Here is a 19,064-nt window from a genome sequence, read left to right on the forward strand (position 1 = left end):
TTCCTGGACCCCAGGAGCCCTCTGACCAGGTCAGTGCTGGAAGATTTTCTCGACAGCTCAGGTGGGAATGGTTTTATTGGCCGCCAACGGTGAGCACAAATCAAACAGCACTCCCTGATCACTCACCCGCCACACACCAGAGAGGAGAAAGGTCGCTGGGCTCCGGCCAGACAGAGCCCCTCGGAGGGCTGGGTCACCAGCTCTCCAAGTACAGTAACACGCCTGTGTGCCAGTCCCACAGTGCCCCTGCCCCAACCCGCAGATTCGGATCCTTTTGGCCCTTTGACAAAGTGCCGCCTCTTCCCGCCAGGCTTGTCCCCGTTTGTAGGCTCCAAGCGGATGCTTGCCCCACACCTTTAACGTCACTCATTTCCGTGCCCCAGCTTCTTCCTGGCTCCAAACGAGAATGTGATAACCTAAGAGAAGTGAGAACGCCTTCCGTTATCCATCTCTGAGGGCTTGGGGCTGGCCCTGAGAACCTAGGGTCCAGTGAGTAAATACTAGGGGACAGGACAGCATCCAGGCACTACCATGACCAAGACAAAACAAGAGGGAGGGAGGCCTAGGCCAAAGAGACTGTCTCCCAATGGTCTGTGCTGGCTGCAGCGCTGGGGTAAATGGACAGGGCCCAGCTGGTTATTCTGCACCGAACCTGGCATAGCAGGGAGGGTCGGGCGTGGCTGGTCTGTCCTGCTTCTACTTACCCATTGTGGAGGCCAGTGTGTCCCCCATGGGATTGAACTCGTTAAGCTGCAAAGACAAGAGTATCAGCATGAGCAGGGTGAAGGAATCAGGAGGCACAGGGCGGGGCACAGAGGACTAACTCCGGGTCACTGGGGTCAGTAATGAGGTAGATCGAATGCTTGCTTCCTCCCATCAGTATTGGAGGGCCCGAGTCTCACCGAAACGATCCCAGAAGATTCTGGGTCATAGAGCTGACACATCATCTTCCCTGAGCCTCCGTCAAACATGTCAATCGTCCTTAGTTCGTAGGGAGCGCAACTTTTGAAATTAGGATCTGGGTACCGACCCACGACAATGAGGTTGTACCGAGGGTGCCAGCTTGCCTGTAAGACGGAGAGGCTAGTCAGGGGAATAAACACAGAACGCCCTCGAGGGACATCAAAACCATTCTTTGCTGCTAACAAGCCAACACCGCAACAGAGGCGCTGCGACCCACGTGCAACTGCAGACTTCTAATCCCCCGCTGGCCTCCCTGGCCCCTGGACACCTTGAGGCCTTCTCTCCTGCACTTCCTGCCGCTTTCAACATCAACCTGGCCTAGGCGTTAACAGGTAGGCCTACAACAAAGTGAACGGCCTGTGGTAATCAGAACTACTTAGGACAGAAATCTGAAGTAACCCCACTGCCACCCCTCCGTCAGCGTGGATAATCAGGAGCTGTGTGTAAAATCACTCAAGACTGAAAAAGGAAAGGAACTCCAGTAGCCCAGCCTACCCCACTCATCCAGAAATCACAAATTGGATGGGATTTTCCTGATACAATTTCTCAAGGAAGTTTTGAAGGAGCAAAGATGTGGTTAGCAGGAAGGAAGAAATGGTACCACTAATCACAGACGGCGGGTTGGCCTGGCTGGATACGAGGCGGCAGATCAGGACAGATGGATTAACAAGAACACCAGCTGAGGAAGGATTCTTGGGATTCCTTAGTAGGTGCTTGGATATGATTTGAGGTACGTGCGGTACTAAGCGGTCATCATTTTCTGAGTACTCACCCGGTGCTAGGCATGGTGCCAAGTGCTTTAAGTACACTGATTCATCCTCACAACAACCCTATCAGTTAGATACTATTATTCCCTTTTTACAGATGAGGAAACGGAGATCCAAAATGGGAAAGGAAGGGACTTATTTCTATTATTAGAAGCCACCTAAACCTGCAAGACAAACTAAGAAGGTGAAGGTTAGTTTGTGGACCCACACACACGGGTAACTGAAACCGAGAGGGCAGGGCAGAAGCTCAGCATTCTGCACATGCTCACAGGTCAGGGCTGGGCTGAAACTCCTGAGGGAGACAGCTTCTCAGAGAGACAAAGACGGCCCCACCAACTGGACTTGCAAACGTGGCATAAAAGGAACAGAGAGCGCCGAAAGGCTGAGAGACTGTCTGCTGGGGCAAGAAGAGGTCTGGAGCTGCAGGCTCACACGCCTGCCCCCTCCCCACCTTGGGCAGACCTGGTCCGTCCCCACGCTCTCCACTCCCTCTGCGCGTTCTCGTCACTCTGTCACTCACCTTGATGGGAGTGAGGTGCTGGAAGTGCCGGTGAGGATGCAGGATGAGGCCCACGGGGCAGTCCCACTGGGAGGCAGAGTAAATCCGGAGCTCATTCTTCTGATCCGTGGTCAGGAGCCGGGCTCCGTCAGGACTGAAGCAGGCTGGGGAAGTGACAAGCACCTAAGCTGCAGAAACCGGAAGCCCCGCCCCCGTCGGGCCGCTTCTCGCGGGGGCGCCCTCCCTCTGACACCTCTGAGATGGGGGGAAAGGGCAGAGGTGAACCAGGGCTGTGAGCAGAAGAATTCTAGAAACTCAGTAGCCCACAGGAGATCTGAGACACTGGGGAGAAAGGGTCGGCCTAGCAGCTTCCAAACTTCCCAGGAGGCCCCGGAGTGTTGAGACAGGTGGGGTTCACACCTGAGTTGACAGGATGCTTGTGTGGCAGCGAGCAGAGGAAGCTGGCTTTCCCTCTAACCTGGCGCAGGTCCCAGATTTTCACTGTTTGGTCTACGGAGGCTGTGGCCAGTAACCAATCGCAGCTCGGGTTCAGAGCCACATGGGTCACTTTCTTTTTGTGCATTCGGAGATTCCAGAGCTGCAGAGGAGAGCCCGGCTCAGCTGGGGACAGAGAACTGAGGTGGGGGGAGGGGAGGGAAGGCGCGCCCAGGGCTCAGAGCACGCACCTCTTTACCGTCCATGTTCAGCAGGAACACATGCCCCATGTTGTCTCCTGTGACCACCACTCGGCTTCTGGCAGACACGTCCAGGCTGCAAAACCACACGCTGGAAGGAGAGACTGTACTGTGAGATTCCTGGGGCCAGAGACAGGTCCTTTAACTCACTGCTGCAGCTCCTGGGCCTAACCCGCGGCAGGCGCTCAATAAATATTTGTTGAATGAATGAAGTATCTGTCTTACCATGGATTCCCAGGAAGAACACTCAGTCTTGTCTACCAGCCAAACAGAGGGAATGAGGGTGAGGGGGGCTCCAAAATGTGTCCAGTCTCTGCCGGGCCTAGCGTCCTGAGCCAGGGAGAGTCCCAGACGCAGTGAGACCTCGGGCCCTAAGGCAAGCCTCCTGGCTAGCTGGGCCCCACAGCTGCTAGAACCTCGGTCTCCTTTCTCTGCCTTCCCTCTCCACCTTGGGGCTAAAGGAGAAGACACGCCAAGCAGAAACTGCCCCGCTGTGCTACTCAGAGCTGGCCGGAAAGAAATGTCTGCCCCCTTCTGAGCAGTTAGGGTAAAGCACACACGACCTGCAGCCCAGATGCACATCTGTTCCCCTAAACCCTCAGAGCCACGCTAGTCTGCCTTTTGGTCGTTCCCCTTCAGGATCTTTAAGCGAGAGGGTTTCTTGTGGAAGACCAACATGGAGCTGAGTCTAGCCAGTCACCTGTCCCTGTGGGGCAGCCCAGGAAACCCAGTGCTAGCTGTCAGACCCCGCCCCTCACCTAACTCCTTAGGGAGCAGGTAGACTTGGGTCTCTGGCTAGAACGCGGAGGGACCTGCATTTTTAATTCCTCCAGCCCCTTGCTCTTGGGGAGCCCGGAGCACTTTTTGGACACTACTGGATCCACTGAAGCTTCCACCAAGGAACTGGTGAGTTCCTCACCCGCCAACGAACAGAAGGAATTGCGTCTGAAGTCCTAAGTGCCTGCTCCACCCTGGGCCACCACCACGTTGACTTGTCTCGTGAGAGCCAAGGTCGAGCCTAACACAGGTGTGACTTAGAGAAAAGCCGAGAAGAGCCGAGGCTCCAGAACACCTTCCCAAAGCAGGAGCCCACCTGGACGGCAGTCAGAGTAGCCAGAGTTTGAAAAAGGGAGGGAAGGGTGGAAAGTGGCGAACGCCTTCTCGTTCCTCCTGGCCAGGTGCAGGTAACAGAAGCGGGGTCAGGATGCTCTCGCCAGGACTACACCTGGAGCTGGAAGCCCTTGCCATGCTAGTTCGGCTACTCACTTGCAGGTGTCTGAGCTGGTAAAAACTCGGAGGGTGTTGCCTGTAAAGTCTTGCAGCCTAGTTGTTCCCTCCATTGAGGAGGCGAAAAACTGGTTGGTATTGAGAAGGTTAAACTTCAGCCCAGTGATGCTCCCTCCAGCTCCAATCTAACACGAGGAAGGAAAAAGCCAGTGAGTGATGAGGGGCCGGAAGCGAGGAACCAGGCCTGGGCACGTGGACTGTGCTTTGACACAAACGCCAGTCGGTCCCGACACCCAGACCCCAAGGTGCTGTCTCCACAGTGTGCTTTTTAAAATTCACACACAATAAATACTACTTTTGGTATACAGATCTATGAATTTTAACCCATGTACAGATTTGAATAACCAACACCAAAATCAGGATGTAGAACACACTATCACCCCCAAAACTCCCTAGTGCTCTGCTTTCCCACTGTAGTCACACTCTCCCCCTCACCCCAAAACCTCTGGCACCCACTGATCTGTTCCCCAACACTAGAGCTGCCTGCACAGAATATCACAGACAAGTCCCAGGGTCGGTGTTGTGGCATAGCACGGTGAGCCTCCGCCTGCAACACTGGCATCCCATCTGGACGCCGGTTCGAGACCCGGCTGCTCTATTTCTGATCCAGCTCCCTGCTAATGCGCCCAGGGAAGCGGCAGAGGATGGCCCAAGTGCCTGGGCCCCTGCACCCATGTGGACACCTGGGAGAAGCTACTGGCTCCTGGCTTCCACCTGGCCCAGCCCTGGCCATCGTGGCCATTTGGGGAGGGAGCCAGCAAATGGAAGGATCTGTCTCCCCTCTCTCTGTAACTCTGCCTTTCAAATAAATAAAAAATAAAATCTGAAGAAAAGAAAGAAAGAAAGAAAGAAATGCGTGCATAGTGTGCGGCCTCGGAGCCCCTGCCACTGGTTGCTGAGGCAGCGCAGTGCGGCACGGCTGTGCCAGGGTGCCGCTCCCACGCGCTCTTTCTGGAAGAGCTTCAGCTCGCACTGGCGGCAGGATAAGGAGGGCAAGAGTCAGATCCGTCCCCCTTCCTGCTTTTGCAGACAAGGAAGACGAAAACAACCACACTACCAATGGCTGGGCCACAGTAAGTACTTATTATATCCCACACACTGTTTTGTTAAACACTTCACTCTCTCAGAGCTCCTTCACTCCTCTTTATGCTACCCTGGCCTCATAGACCTGGGCAAGGTCTCCTATCCAACAACCACGTCAACAGGTTCCATCCCTCTAACACCATCGGCATCAGTGCTCACAGCCTACCAAGACTTGCTGCTTGTAAGACAATCTGTTCTCGCCGCTGGATCAGCCTCCACTACTCCATGCCGGTCCACCACCACCTTCCCTCTACCTGTCACCCAGTCTGGGAGCCCTGAATCTTTGCTGAGCTGCCACCTGCCACCACCCGCACTGATGTCCGTCTCGGCTGCCACCAGACCACCGAGGCCTCCCCACTATGTAAATACTGGTCCTGCTTGAGTCTACCATTTAATGACTTCTGGTTTCGACTGTTCAGGAAGGAAAGGGAGGAGGAAGAAGATGAAAAAGAGGAAGAGATACCACTCTTTTTTTTTTTAACGAGTTTTTTTTTTTTTTTTAAGATTTATTTTATTTATTTGAAAGAGTTACAGAGAGAGGTAGAGACAGAGAGAGAGGTCTTCCATCCGCTGGTTCACTCCCCAGATGGCCACAACAGCTGGAGCTGCGCTGATCCGAAGCCAGGAACCAGGAGCCTTCTCTGGGTCTCCCACGTGGGTACAGGGGCCCAAGGACTTGGGCCATCTTGTACTGCATTCCCAGGCCATAGCAAAGAGCTGGATTGGAAGAGGAGCAGCTGGAACTTGAACCAGCACCCATATGGGATGCCGGCACTGCAGGCGGCGGCTTTAACACGCTGTGCCACATCGCTGGCCCCGAGATACCACTCTTAAACTCTCCACAGACTAGAAAACAGGGCATAATTCCCAAGTGTATGATGTCAGTATAACCTTGTTACCCAGATCTGACAAGGACATATCAAAGTACTGGCCACTCTTACATATGAAGAGAATACAGATGTCCTATATAAAATATCAGCAAATTCAATCCAGTGACATTTAAAAAGGATAAACACACTATGACCAAGTGGGTTCATTCCAATAATGCCAGGTTTGGTTAAATAGGAAAAATCAATCAGGCATCAATGGAAAAGATCCAGAATGGAAGGGGGGAAACTAAAAAAGGCTCGAGAATTGTATATTTGATTCAGAGGTAATATTCTGAACATATAAAAGATCTCCTAAAGCTCACAAATAAAATGATCCTCAGCCCAGAGGGTAACATGACAGCCGAGATGCCTGCATTTCCACTCTGCAGTGCCTGGCTTTAATTCCAGGCTCCCAGCTCCTGATTCCGGCTTCCTAATATGGACACTGGGAGACAGTGGTGATGGCTCAAATAACTGGGCTCCTGCCACCACATGGGAGACCTGGATTGTGTCCCTGGCTCCCAACCTGGCCTGCTCAAGCCCCAGCTCATGTCGACGTCTGGAAAGCAAACCAGTGGATGGAAGATCTGTGTGTGTGTCTCTCTCTCCCTCTCTCTCTCTGTAGCTCCACTTTTCAAATAAAATAAGTAATTACCAAACTGCACTTAAAAATAGGTAATATAGTAACCAGTGGATGGAAGATACATAAGACGGTAAATGTTATATTGTTTGCTATCATAACTTTTTTTTTTAAAAAAGGCAGTATCAGTTGCTAAAGATATAATTTTTTTTTTTTTTTTTTTTTTTTTTTTTTTTTTGGACAGGCAGAGTGGATAGTGAGAGAGAGAGAGAGACAGAGAGAAAGGTCTTCCTTTTGCCGTTGGTTCACCCTCCAATGGCCGCCACGGCTGGCATGCTGTGGCCGGCGCACCGCGCTGATCCGAAGCCAGGAGCCAGGTGCTTCTCCTGGTCTCCCATGGGGTGCAGGGCCCAAGCACTTGGGCCATCTTCCACTGCCTTCCCGGGCCACAGCAGTGAGCTGGCCTGGAAGAGGGGCAACCGGGAAAGAATCCGCTGCCCCGACCGGGACTAGAACCCAGTGTGCCGGCGCCACTAGGTGGAGGATTAGCCTATTGAGCCGCGGCATCGGCCACTAACGATATAATTGTAAAAGTAAAAATGAAAAAACTGTAATGAAAAAATGGAATGTAACTAATGAGCCACGAAAAAAAAATTCAGTGCAGTCGACCACATTAATAGAACAAACAGGAAAAAAGCATATGACCTCAATAGATGCAAAAAAAGGTGATGCAATTCAGTTATCACTTGTGAGAACTTTTGGCAAACTAGGAATAAAAACGGAATTTATTTAACCTGATAGAGAATATTTTTTAAAAAGTATTTATTTCTTTCTTTGAAAGAGTTACAGAATGAAAGGGAGAGACAGAAAGACAAGGATCTTCCATCTGCTGGTTCCCTTCCCAGATGGCTGCAACTGCCAAGGCTGGGCCAGGCTGAAGCCAGGAGCCAGGAGCTTTTTCTAGGTCTCCCAAGTGGGTTCAGGGACCCAAATTCTTGGGCCTCCTCCACTTCTTTCCCATGTGCATTAGCAGGGAGGTGGACTGGAAGCGGAGAAGCCAGGACTTGAACTGGAGCCCATATGGGATGCCAGTGCCAGAGGCGGAGACTTAACCTTCTATGCCACAGCGCCGGGCCAGTTTTTGTTTATAATAGGCAGTTTCTGTTTGAGATGATGAGAAACCTGGAAACAGTGACAATAGTGGCATACAACAGGGATGTACGAAATACCACTGTACAGTTGTACAGTTGTACACTTAGAAATGATTTTCATGATTAATTCTGTTATGTCCACTTTACCATAATAAGCAGTAGCAAAAGTCTTATGTAGTGAAAACGTTCTATGGGGCCAGCGCTGTGGCACAGTGGGCATATGGGCACCGGTTCTAGTCCCGGCTGCTTCTCTTCCAATCTAGCTCACTGCTATGGCCTGGGAAAGCAGTAGAAGATGGTCCCTGCACCCATGTGGGAGACTCAGAAGAAGTTCCTGGCTCCTGACTTCAGATCAGCTCAGCTCTGAACGCTGCAGCCATCTGGAGAGTGAACCAGCGGGTAGAAGACCTCTGTCTCTACCTCTCTCTGTAACTCTGTCTTTCAAATAAATAAAATAGATCTTAAAAAAAATTCTATGATCAAGAACAAGACCACACAGCCTGAGCACCTGGGCCCCTGCCACTCATGTGGGAGAACTAGATGGAGTCCTTGGCTCAGTCCTGGCTGTTGTGGACATCTGGGGAGCAAACCAATGGATGGAAGATACCTGTCTCTTCCTCTCTCTCATTTTGCCTCTCAAATAACTAATTTTTTTTAAAAGAGGATCAGTGAACTTGAAGATACAGCAATAGAAATTATACAACATGAGATGGCTCAAGTGGTTGGGTTTCAGCCACCCACATGGGAGACCTGGTCAGCATTTCCAGTCCCAGGCTATGGCCCTGGCCACTGCAGTCATTTGGGGAATGAACCAGCTAATAGGATCTTTCTATCTTTCTATCTCCATCTATCTCTCTGCCTCTTGAATAGTATGTACATATATGAAAAGAAAATGGCCAAAAATGCACTTAATAAAAAAAAAACTACACAAGAAGAATAAAGGAGGCGGAGGAAAAAAATTACCAGTGTGCCAGTGATCTGTATGGCAACACCTAGCAGCCTAACATATACATACATATACGTATACATATACATCCCTGAAGATGAGGGGGAGAGGAGGAGAGGGAGGGAGAAGAGGACAAATGCAGAAGAAGAAGTAATAACCTAAAAACTTCCAAATTTGATGACAACTATAAACTCGGAGATCAAAGCTCAATGACTCAGAAGAAATATACAGAATGCCACATCAAGGCACTAAATAATCATTTTTAAAGCATCCAAGAAAAAAAATCACATAGAACATAAGGATGATAGCAGATTTCTTGTAAGAAATCATCTTTAAAGTGCTGAAAGAAAGAAACTGAACATGTACATGATAAATACATGTAATAATTAGTCAATTAAGAAATACATTACAAATAATTAATTTTTAAAAAACCATGAGCCCAGGGCTGGTGCTGTGGCAGGGCAGGTAAAGCCACTGCCTGCGGTGCCTGCATCCCATATGGACACCAGTTGAGTCCCAGCTGCCTCATTTCTGATCCAGCTCCCTGATAATGTGTCTGAGAAAGTAGTGGAAGATGCTTGGGCCCCTGCACCCATGTGGGAGACCTGGAGGAAGCTCCTGGCTCCGCTTCACACAGGTCCAGCTCTGGCCATTGTATTGATTTGGGAAGTAAACCAGCAGATGGAAGACCTCTCTCTCTCTTTCTCTCCCTCTTTCTGTCTCTATAACTCTGCCTTTCAAATAAAATAAACAAATCTTTAAAAAACAAAAAAACTGGGGCTGGTGCTGTGGTGCAGTGGGTTAACGTCCTAGCCTGAAGTGCTGGCATCCCATGTGGGCACCGGTTCTAGTTCTAGATGCTCCTCTTCCAATCCAGCTCTCTGCTATGGCCTGGGAAAGCAGTAGAAGATGGCCCAAGTCTTTGGGCCCCTGCACCCATGTGGGAGAGCTGGAAGAAGCTCCTGGCTCCTGGCTTCGGATCAGTGCAGTTCCAGCCATTGTGGTCATCTGGGTACTGAACCAGCGCATAGAAGACCTCTCTCTCTGTCTCTACCTCTCTCTGTAATTCTGTCTTTCAAATAAATAAAAAAAAAAAAATCGTAAAAAAAAAAAAAAACAAAAAAAAAAACACCATGAAACCAGCAAAAAATTATCTTCCCCCAAAATGCTTTTTCAGGCAAACAAAAATAGAAAGAATTCAGGGCCAGCATTGTAGCGTAACAGGTTAATCCACTGCCTGCGATGCTGGCATTCCATATGTATGCTAGTTTGTGTCCTGGCTGCTCTACTTCCAAACCAGCTCCCTGCTAACACACCTGGGAAAGCAGTGGTAGATGGCTAAAGTCCTTGGGCCCTTGCAGCCATGTGGAAAACCAGGATGAAGCTCCTGACTCCTATCTCTGGCCTGGCCCAGCCCCCCATATTGCAGTCATTTGGGGAGTGAACTAGCAGATGGAAGATCTCTCTCTCTCTCTCTCTCTCTCTCTCTGTATCCTCCTTTCCCTCTAACTTTGCCTTTCAAATAAATAAAATAAAATCTTGAAAAAAATTAATCAATAACCAACCTGCATTGTAAGAAATGTTAAAAGTCTCCATCCCCGCCCTCCCCCCATTTTGGGATACCCCACTATTTGGGATACCCGCATCCCATACGATGGTGCCAGTTTAAGTCCTGGCTATTCCATGCTACCAATATAGCTTCGTGTGATTGTGCCTGGGAGATAGCAGATTATGGCCCAAGTAGTTGGGCTCCTACTACCAATGTGGGAGATCCAGATAGGGTTCCTGGCTTTGGCTTTGGCCTGGCCTCACCCTGGCTGTTATGGGCATCTGGGGAGTGAGTTACTGGACTGAAGAGCTATCTCTCTATCATTCCGCCTTTCAAATAAATAAATAAATCTTAAGCTGGCGCCGTGGCTCAATAGTCTAATCCTCCACCTTGCGGCGCCGGCACACCAGGTTCTAGTCCCGGTTGGGGCGCCGGATTCTGTCCCGGTTGCCCCTCTTCCAGGCCAGCTCTCTGCTATGGCCAGGGAGTGCAGTGGAGGATGGCCCAGGTGCTTGGGCCCTGCACCCCATGGGAGACCAGGAAAAGCACCTGGCTCCTGGCTCCTGCCATCGGATCAGCGCGGTGCGCCGGCTGCAGCGGCGGCCATTGGAGGGTGAACCAACGGCAAAGGAAGACCTTTCTCTCTCTGTCTCTCTCTCTCACTGTCCACTCTGCCTGTCAAAAAAAAAAAAAAAAAAAAAATCTTAAAAAAAAAGGAAAAAATGTTAAAGGAATTTTTCAGGCAGAAGGAAATTGTTAGCAAAAGGAAATCTGGATTACATAAAAGAATGAAAAGCATTGGCAATGGCAGTAAGTGAGTAAATACAAGTATTTTTCTCATTTAAAAGATATTGCTTATAGATTCTTACCCTATAACCAGTCATTCTACTTCCAGTTATTTACCTCCCAAAATGCAAACATATAAACATACAAATACTTGTATATGAATGTACATAGCAGCTTTATTTGTAGCAGTTAAAACACTGGAAAAAATCCAAATGTTCTTCAGCAGGCAAAGGATGAATGGTAGTGTATCAACCGAATGCAACACTATTGAGAAAGAAAAACTACTGGTATGCACACAAATGTAGATCAATCTCATATAGAGGGAGAGAAGCTAGATCCAAAAAAGTAGGTACGCCTTCCACTCATATAAAATTCTATAAAATGCAAATTAATCCACAGGGATAGAAAACGGATGAGCAGTTTCCAGGGAAAAACAGATGGCAGAGAGGGATGGATTACCAAGGGGCACGAAGAAGCTTTTAGGGGTCATGGACATGTTCATAATTTTATTTTTCAACTCAATTTGAGAGGCAGAGAGACAGAAAAGATATGAGCTCTCACCTGTGGCCCACTCCCAGAGGCACACAAAGGCAAGGCCTGGAGCAGCCTGAAGCCAGGAACTCAATCCAGGTCTACTATGGGAGTGGCAGGGATTCAACCGCTTTAGCCCTCACCGGCTGCCTCCCAAGGTCTGAATTGGCAGGAAGCTGGAAACAGGAGCCAGAGCCAGGAACTGAATCCACATACTCCAACACGGGACACAAGCATCTCAGCTCCTAGGCCAGACACCTGCCCCCTACTTATTATTTTAATTGTGATGGCCTCATAGTCATATACACATAAATGTTAAAATACGCTCAGTTCCCTCTATGTCATTCTACCTAAAGATATAATTTAAGAAAGAAAGAGGCCGGTGCCCCGGCTCCATGCGCTAATCCTCCGCCTGTGGCGCCAGCACACGGGGTTCTAGTCCCGGTTGGGGTGCCGGGTTCTGTCCCGGTTGCTTCTCTTCCAGTCCAGCTCTCTGCTGTGGCCCGGGAGTGCAGCGGAGGATGGCCCAGGTGCTTGGGCCCTGCACCTACATGGGAGACTGGGAGAGGCACCTGGTTCCTGGCTTCGGATAAGCGAGGTGCGCCAGCCGCAGCACACTGGCCGCAGCGGCCATTAGGGGGTTAACCTATGGAGAAGGAAGACCTTTCTCTCTCTCTCTCTCTCTCTCTCACTGTCCACTCTGCCTGTCAAAAAAAAAAGGGGGGGGGGGGACTCCAGGCTCAAATAGCTTTGCTAGTGAATTCTACAAAAACATTTTAAAGAAGAAGGGTGGGCATTGTAGCACAGCAGATCAACTGGGACACCTACATCCCTTATCATAGGACTGGTTAGGGTCCTGGCTACTCGCTATTCATGTTCCTTTTTTTTTTTTTTTAAAGATTTATTTATTTATCTATTCGAAAGGCAAAGTAACAGTGAGAGGGAGAGACAGAGAATCTTCCACCACTGGTTCACTCCCCAAGAAGAGCTAGGTCTGGGCCAGGCCAAAGCCAGGAGCCAGGAACTCCATCCTGGTCTCCTACATGGGTAGCAAGGGCCCAAGCACTTGAGCCATCTTCCACTGCCTTTCCAGGGACATTAGCAGAAAACTGGATAAAAAGTGGAGTAGCCAGAACTGGAACCAGTGCTCTGATATAGGATGCTGGTGTCACAAGCAGTAGTTTAACCTACTGTACCACCACAACACCACCACTTCCCCAACTCCACTTCTGATCCAGTTTCCTGCTAATTTGCCTGGGAGGCAGTGGATGATGGCCCAGGTGGTTGGGTTCCTATCTCCCAGCTTTAGCCTGGCCCAGCCTTGGCTGTTGCAACCATTTGGAGAGTGAACCAGCAGGTGAATGATCTCTCTCTCTCACTCTCTCTCTCTCTCTGTGCCACTCTGCCTTTCAAATAAATAAATAAATATTTTTTAAAGATTTATTTGAGGGCCGGCGCCGCGGCTCACTAGGCTAATCCTCCGCCTTGCGGCGCCGGCACACTGGGTTCTAGTCCCAGTCGGGGCACCGGATTCTGTCCCGGTTGCCCCTCTTCCAGGCCAGCTCTCTGCTGTGGCCAGGGAGTGCAGTGGAGGATGGCCCAAGTGCTTGGGCCCTGCACCCCATGGGAGACCAGGAGAAGTACCTGGCTCCTGCAGGATAAGTACCTGGCTCCTGCCATCGGATTAGTGCGGTGTGCCGGCCGCAGCGCGCCGGCCGCGGCGGCCATTGGAGGGTGAACCAACGGCAAAGGAAGACCTTTCTGTCTCTCTCTCTCTCTCACTGTCCACTCTGCCTGTCCAAAAAAAAAAAAAAAAGATTTATTTGAAAGGCAAAGTTATAAAGAGAGAAATAGGGAGGGAGGGAAGGAGGGAGGAAGAGAGAAGGAGAGAGAAGGAGAGAGAAGGAGAGAGAGAGAGAGAGAGAGAGAGAGAGAGAGAACGAACCATTTGGTTCACTTCCTAAATGGCTGTAACAGCTAGGGCTAGGCCAGGCCAAAGTCCGGAGCCAGGAGCCAGGAGCTTTATCTTGGTCTCCCTTGTGGGTGTGGGGTTTTCAAGCACTTGGGCCATCTTCTGCTGCTGTCGCAGGCACATTAGCAGGGAGCTGAATCCGAAGTGGAGTAGCTGAGACTTGAATTGGCACTCACATGGGATGCCAGCATTGCAGACAGTGGCTTTACCCATCACACCACAATGCCAGACCCAGTTTTTACAGAAATGTAAAGAAGAATACCAACCAAATTCTTCCCAGAAAACAGAAGGAAGCACGTCCCAACTTATTTTATGAGGTATTACCCTGATATCAAAACCAAAGGAATTACCAAAAAAAAATTACATGATTTTTAAAAATGCTCATTCTCTGGTATCACAGAACATCTGATATAAAAAATAAACCCCACAGATTCTAGGGTAGGATACATTCGGTAATAGCAAAACGGAAGTATGAGCACATGCAATAGTGCATGCATGTACCTAAGATGCTGAAAATGGGAAATGTGGATCATCTTTATTTTCTTTACACTTCTCTCTGTATGGCTTGAATTTTTATGATGTGCACAGACTGTCTTTATAATAAGAATAAAATAAAGCTGTCTTCATTTTGAAAATACATACAATACATGTTCCTTTGCCAAGAACCTGACAAATGTAAAGAGCAGAGCCAGGGTCAGGATGACAACAGAAGTGACACAAGGTGGCATAGCTGCTCCTTCGGTAACTGGCTGGAAACCAACTTTCCGCTGTCAGCCCCTGGGAGCTCAGAACAGTGCTCCTCGGAACCAGGACACCCTTCCTCTGCTCCAGCCCAGCTCCCTGCCACGTCACAAAGTTCAAACACCCGCATCCAGGTCCATCCCCGTGTGAGAACACCTGAGGGACAAGCGCTTTGTCGTACACGGTGATGCAGAACAAAAGCAGGCTCTGCCTGGCCCAAGTTCAGAGCAGCTGTCACCCCCTTTCAACCAGGAGGCGTTTTCCCAGGACATCTTACACTTCTTACGGCTCCAGGCTTCGGCTACACTTCTATCTCCACGTCCTCAAACCTGGGTAAAAATAAATCTCTTCCTGCATGAGCTCTGGATTCTGCCCTCCCTCTAAAGCTGCCCTCCGGAGGGCACCTGCCTCATTAGCTCTGCACATGGCACCTCCCTGGCTGCCTTTCTTCTGGCTTCTGGCCCTTGTTTCTTCAACACCAATCTCACAACCCTGAATCCCAGCCACCCAAGGCTGCCATACCCTGCATTTTCTGATGGGCCGCTCTCCACACCCCTCCACTTAAGAGACCTTATCCTGGGCTCTGGCTCATCTCCCCCACCTCTAAACCACAGCTGGAGAATGGCGAGCTGAGGCAGACGTGGGTTTAATTGCATTCGGTCTCAACATCCTGAAGTTCTGAGGACTAGTTATACAATTCACTGAACGCCACTGAAGTGCACACTTAAAACTGGTTCAGATGGTAAATTTTATCCTATTTACAACTTAAAAAAAATCAGGATATTTCATAAAAAAAAAACAACCAGGATTTCAGACTTTATTTGAAGAATATCTACTATCATAGGATCCGCGTTCCTGCACGGCGACCACCTCCAGTGTACCACCCCCCCTACCACCACAGTCACCCATCATTCACTTTTTTTCTTTTCTGTTTAGCTTCTTGAGGCCTATGAGCTTGTGACTCCTGCTTGAAACCCCAGAGTGTCAGATCTCACATCAGCTGGGCAAGCTAAACAATCCTGGAGAGGCCAACATACTCACCCTTCAGCAACTGACAGTAACCACCAGATGCCATCAAAAAGCTGTGTGCCAAACTCTGCCTTCCCTCCTCCCCGCTTATCTCAGCATGGCGCTTCACTCCTCACTCATCCCTGAAGCCTTCTCCATCAACTCTAATTCAAAGGGCGTTCTGTAGCACTTAGCATCTAATTGTTTGTTATCTTGCACATATCCACCCCCTCCATCCAGTTATACTTCAAGCCCCTCATTCATTCAACAAATCCAAAGCATGATTTTAGGCACTGAGGACACGGTGGTGAGCCAGAAAGACAAGGTCCCCCAGCCCTCATGCAACAAAGACATTACGAATAAGTGAAATAATTCAGACAGTGACGGACGTTTTGGGGGAAAGATGAAGCAGTGAGGATCCTGGGAAGGACTGGGGGGAGGGGCTACTTAATGAGTTGGACGGTGAGTGAAAGCCCCCTTGAAGTGCGCTAAGCAGGTACCTGAATGATGAGGAGTCAGCCATGAAGAGACCAAGAGCAAGGGCACGCCACAGGAAACAGCAAGTGCAGAGAATCCGCCCTCCCCCCCCCCCCCCCCACCTTTCAGGGATAGAAATAGATGGTGTGGTTAAACCACAGAAGTAAAGAAAAGAGGTCAGATTCCATGGGTGAGCAATAGTCTATACCTTTTAATATTTCAAGGGCAGGCATTCAAACTAATATTTGAGTACCACACCGTGTACACATTTGCGTTTGACAATGCCCAGTAACGTTCAACCCCAATCATCTCTTTACTGGGTGATGCCAACATTCCTTTCATTCCTGTAACAAACCCGTCTTTAGCAAGGAGAAAGCTTACCCCTTTGATGAAGGTGGGTCTCTCCTTTACCCTAAAGTTCCACAGCATGATGTCTCCCCCTTTGGAACCCACTGCCAGGGTGCTGGGGTGAGTCGGGTGCCAGGCCAAGGAGGTAGCCCTCCTATCAAAGGGGGCAGCCTTTTGGAATATCCGGTAAGAAGCCAGAGAGTGCAAAAAGGACTGCTGGAGACCCTGCCGCAGAGAGAAAAGAATCAAGCTGAATTAAAACCCAAGTCCTGGGGTTATGCAACCAAACTACTAAGTCTTGTAGCGGTTTAAGCTACCCCCAGCAATGCCGCCAACCCATATGGGTGCTGGTTCATGTCCTGGCTGCTCCACTTTCGATCCAGACCCCTGCTACTGTGTCTGGGAAGTCAGCAGTGGATGGTCCAAATGCCTGTGCCCCGGCCACCTATGTCAGAGACAGGGAAGAAGCTCCTGGCTTCAGTCCGGCCCAAGCCTGACTGTGCAGCCATTTGGGAAGTGAGCCAGCAGATGCAGGCCCTCTCTCTCTCTCTCTTCCTGTAACTCTGTCTTTCAAATAAATAAACAAATCTTAAACACAACCTCCCCCCCACACATACACACGCACACACACCAAGTCCCAGGCAAACTGGTAAAGTGCCAATCTCTGCCTTCACAGATGAGCCTGAGGGCCAAATCCCACCCACCCCCCCCCCAAAGGAAAAGTAACTGCCTGGCCCTGTACATGAAAATATTTGCAACATACGTGACCTACTCTTGGAAAGCAAAGGGGCAGAGGTGCATTCCACTGGGACCTTTATAATCTAAGACTTTTCTATCTAGCTGAGCTCCCAGCGGGCCCGTCACCACCACGGTTGGGGGGGAGGGGTGTGATCTGACCACTTTGACAAAAACCAATTCTGGAGCATCCAAAAAACAAAACAAAATACCATGCAAACCCTGGAGCACACCAGCCAGGAAACACCCACCTGTTGCAGCGATGGCCAGGCAGTTCTGCCCAGCCTGTGCTGGTGCAAGGCCCTGACAAGGCTGCTGCAGGGCTGCGGGTCCTGCAGGCCGGGCAACCCCGCCGGGAGGCAGTCTGAGTCAGATCTTCTGCCAGGAGCTGCCAAGAAGAGCAGAGACATACTTTCCCCTCCAGTCTCAGGAAAGGCTTTCCTGGTGAAATCTCAGGCGGTCCTGTTGTAGCAGTCACTAGAGCCACCCGGTCCCATCACCTCTGGGCTTTCCCATGGTCTGTTTATCTACTTCACCCGGCACAAGAAATAGTAGGACTCAGTCCCTTCCCCAAAACCGTTAATTCTAAGTGTGATCTTACAAGGTTCCTGAGGGTTGAGGCAAAGAAACACACAGGAATAAAGTGCACTGTAGAACTCCTCCCAGTGTAGATGGGGTTGGGTGCCAATTTTAAAATTGCAAAGTAGTGGGGTCCCTGCCACCCACTTGGGAGACCCAGATGGGGGTTCCTGGCTCCTGCTTTTGGCCTGGCCCAGCTCCGGCTGTTGCAGGGATCTGGGGAGTGAACCAGCGGCTGGGAGCTCTCTGTCTCTCCCCAGAATAAATAAAACAAAATCACATATAACGCACAACAAAAATGGTTTTTGGACAGCAGAATGCAAGTGATTGTCTCCAAAAAGATGTCACTTTAAATGCTGGATTAAAGTAGTGTAGAGGTGACATCAACTTAGAACAGGAAGTAGACGAGTCTAGATGATTATCTAACTGTATCTGCATTTTCAGTCTCTATGGGTCTTTTTGACAACCTCTTGTTTCTTCTCAAGGACAAAAACCACGTTATCCGCAACCCCCTGCCCCAGTCTTGGGTTCCCCCATTACCCCTTACAGCCCCAAGTTCAAACCCCAGGAAACCTCAGAGATGGAGCTTTCTAAGGAAGGCAACAGGAGGCTGTCCCAGCTAAAACCAAGGCCACAGAACTAGACACCCGCCGCGCCAGGAGAGGTAGATTACTTAGGCAGCCCTCAGGGTGTAAAACGCCTCAGACAGACAAGGACTGGAAGGGGGGCTCATCTGTTTCCTCCTCCCGGCGAGGAGGGGGCTCTTTAAACCTCAGCTCCCCGGGGCCAAAGGGCCTGCAGGCAAAAAGCACAGCCTGAGGCACCGATCCCTGGGGTTGCCCCAGGAACCCCGGAGCCATCCCCCACTCCGGCCTGGGCCCCCCGAATGGCGGAAGCATTAAAGCCGCAAGCACAGGCAGTACCGCAGCCCGTGACGTTCAGCTTCTTGGCCTCGGGCTCTGGGTCTCGGGGACTTCGGTTCCTCTTGCTCCGGGGGCGCAGCACAACCTCGAGGGGCTTCTGGGCTTCGGGGCGTTTCTTGGGAGCCATCGCGCCGCCCGTGCGAAGGGGCGTCCTATGCAGGGATCCCGGAGGGAGGACTGAAAAGCCTCTGCCGGGAGAGGCAAAGCGGGGAGCCCGAAACCCCCGCGGCTACAGGTAGCCCAACTAAGCCAACTTCCCGCCAAACATGCCCGGAGCTTGTTTGGTTCTGACTCTGGCTCCGCCCCTCTCGGAGGGACACGCCCCTTCCGGGAAGGCGGGACGTGCGCGGCGATTGGAAGAGCGTGAAGGGCGGAGCTTCCGCTCTCCGGCAGGCGTCTGGGTTTTTCTTTTTTTCTTCTTGGAGATTGGGATGTCTCCTCTGTGATGCGCCGCGCGTTGCATAACCGCTCATGTCTGAACACAGATAGTAACACGGACACGATCCAAAACACAAAAGTGACCAGAACTCTCCCTGTTTCGGCCAATACGGAAACTAACGGCGGCCGCTGAGCCA

General features: G+C 50.4%; 1 protein-coding gene across 1 annotated transcript; it reads right to left on the bottom strand.

The window, feature by feature from the left end:
* Positions 1-57: 57 nt before the first annotated feature.
* On the bottom strand, positions 58-18,809 carry DDB2 (damage specific DNA binding protein 2). The gene is made up of 10 exons (XM_002709089.4): positions 18,490-18,809; positions 17,239-17,375; positions 16,286-16,477; positions 4,191-4,336; positions 2,916-3,015; positions 2,650-2,827; positions 2,251-2,393; positions 903-1,067; positions 705-750; positions 58-416 (listed from the first exon to the last, which is right to left on the bottom strand). Exons 1-10 carry the CDS (start codon positions 18,614-18,616, stop codon positions 367-369), a joined length of 1,284 nt encoding a protein of 427 aa, XP_002709135.2. The 5' UTR covers positions 18,617-18,809; the 3' UTR covers positions 58-366.
* Between the last annotated feature and the right edge of the window lie 255 nt (positions 18,810-19,064).

The sequence above is a fragment of the Oryctolagus cuniculus genome, chromosome 1 (genome assembly GCF_964237555.1).
Source record: "Oryctolagus cuniculus chromosome 1, mOryCun1.1, whole genome shotgun sequence".
NCBI lineage: Eukaryota > Metazoa > Chordata > Mammalia > Lagomorpha > Leporidae > Oryctolagus > Oryctolagus cuniculus.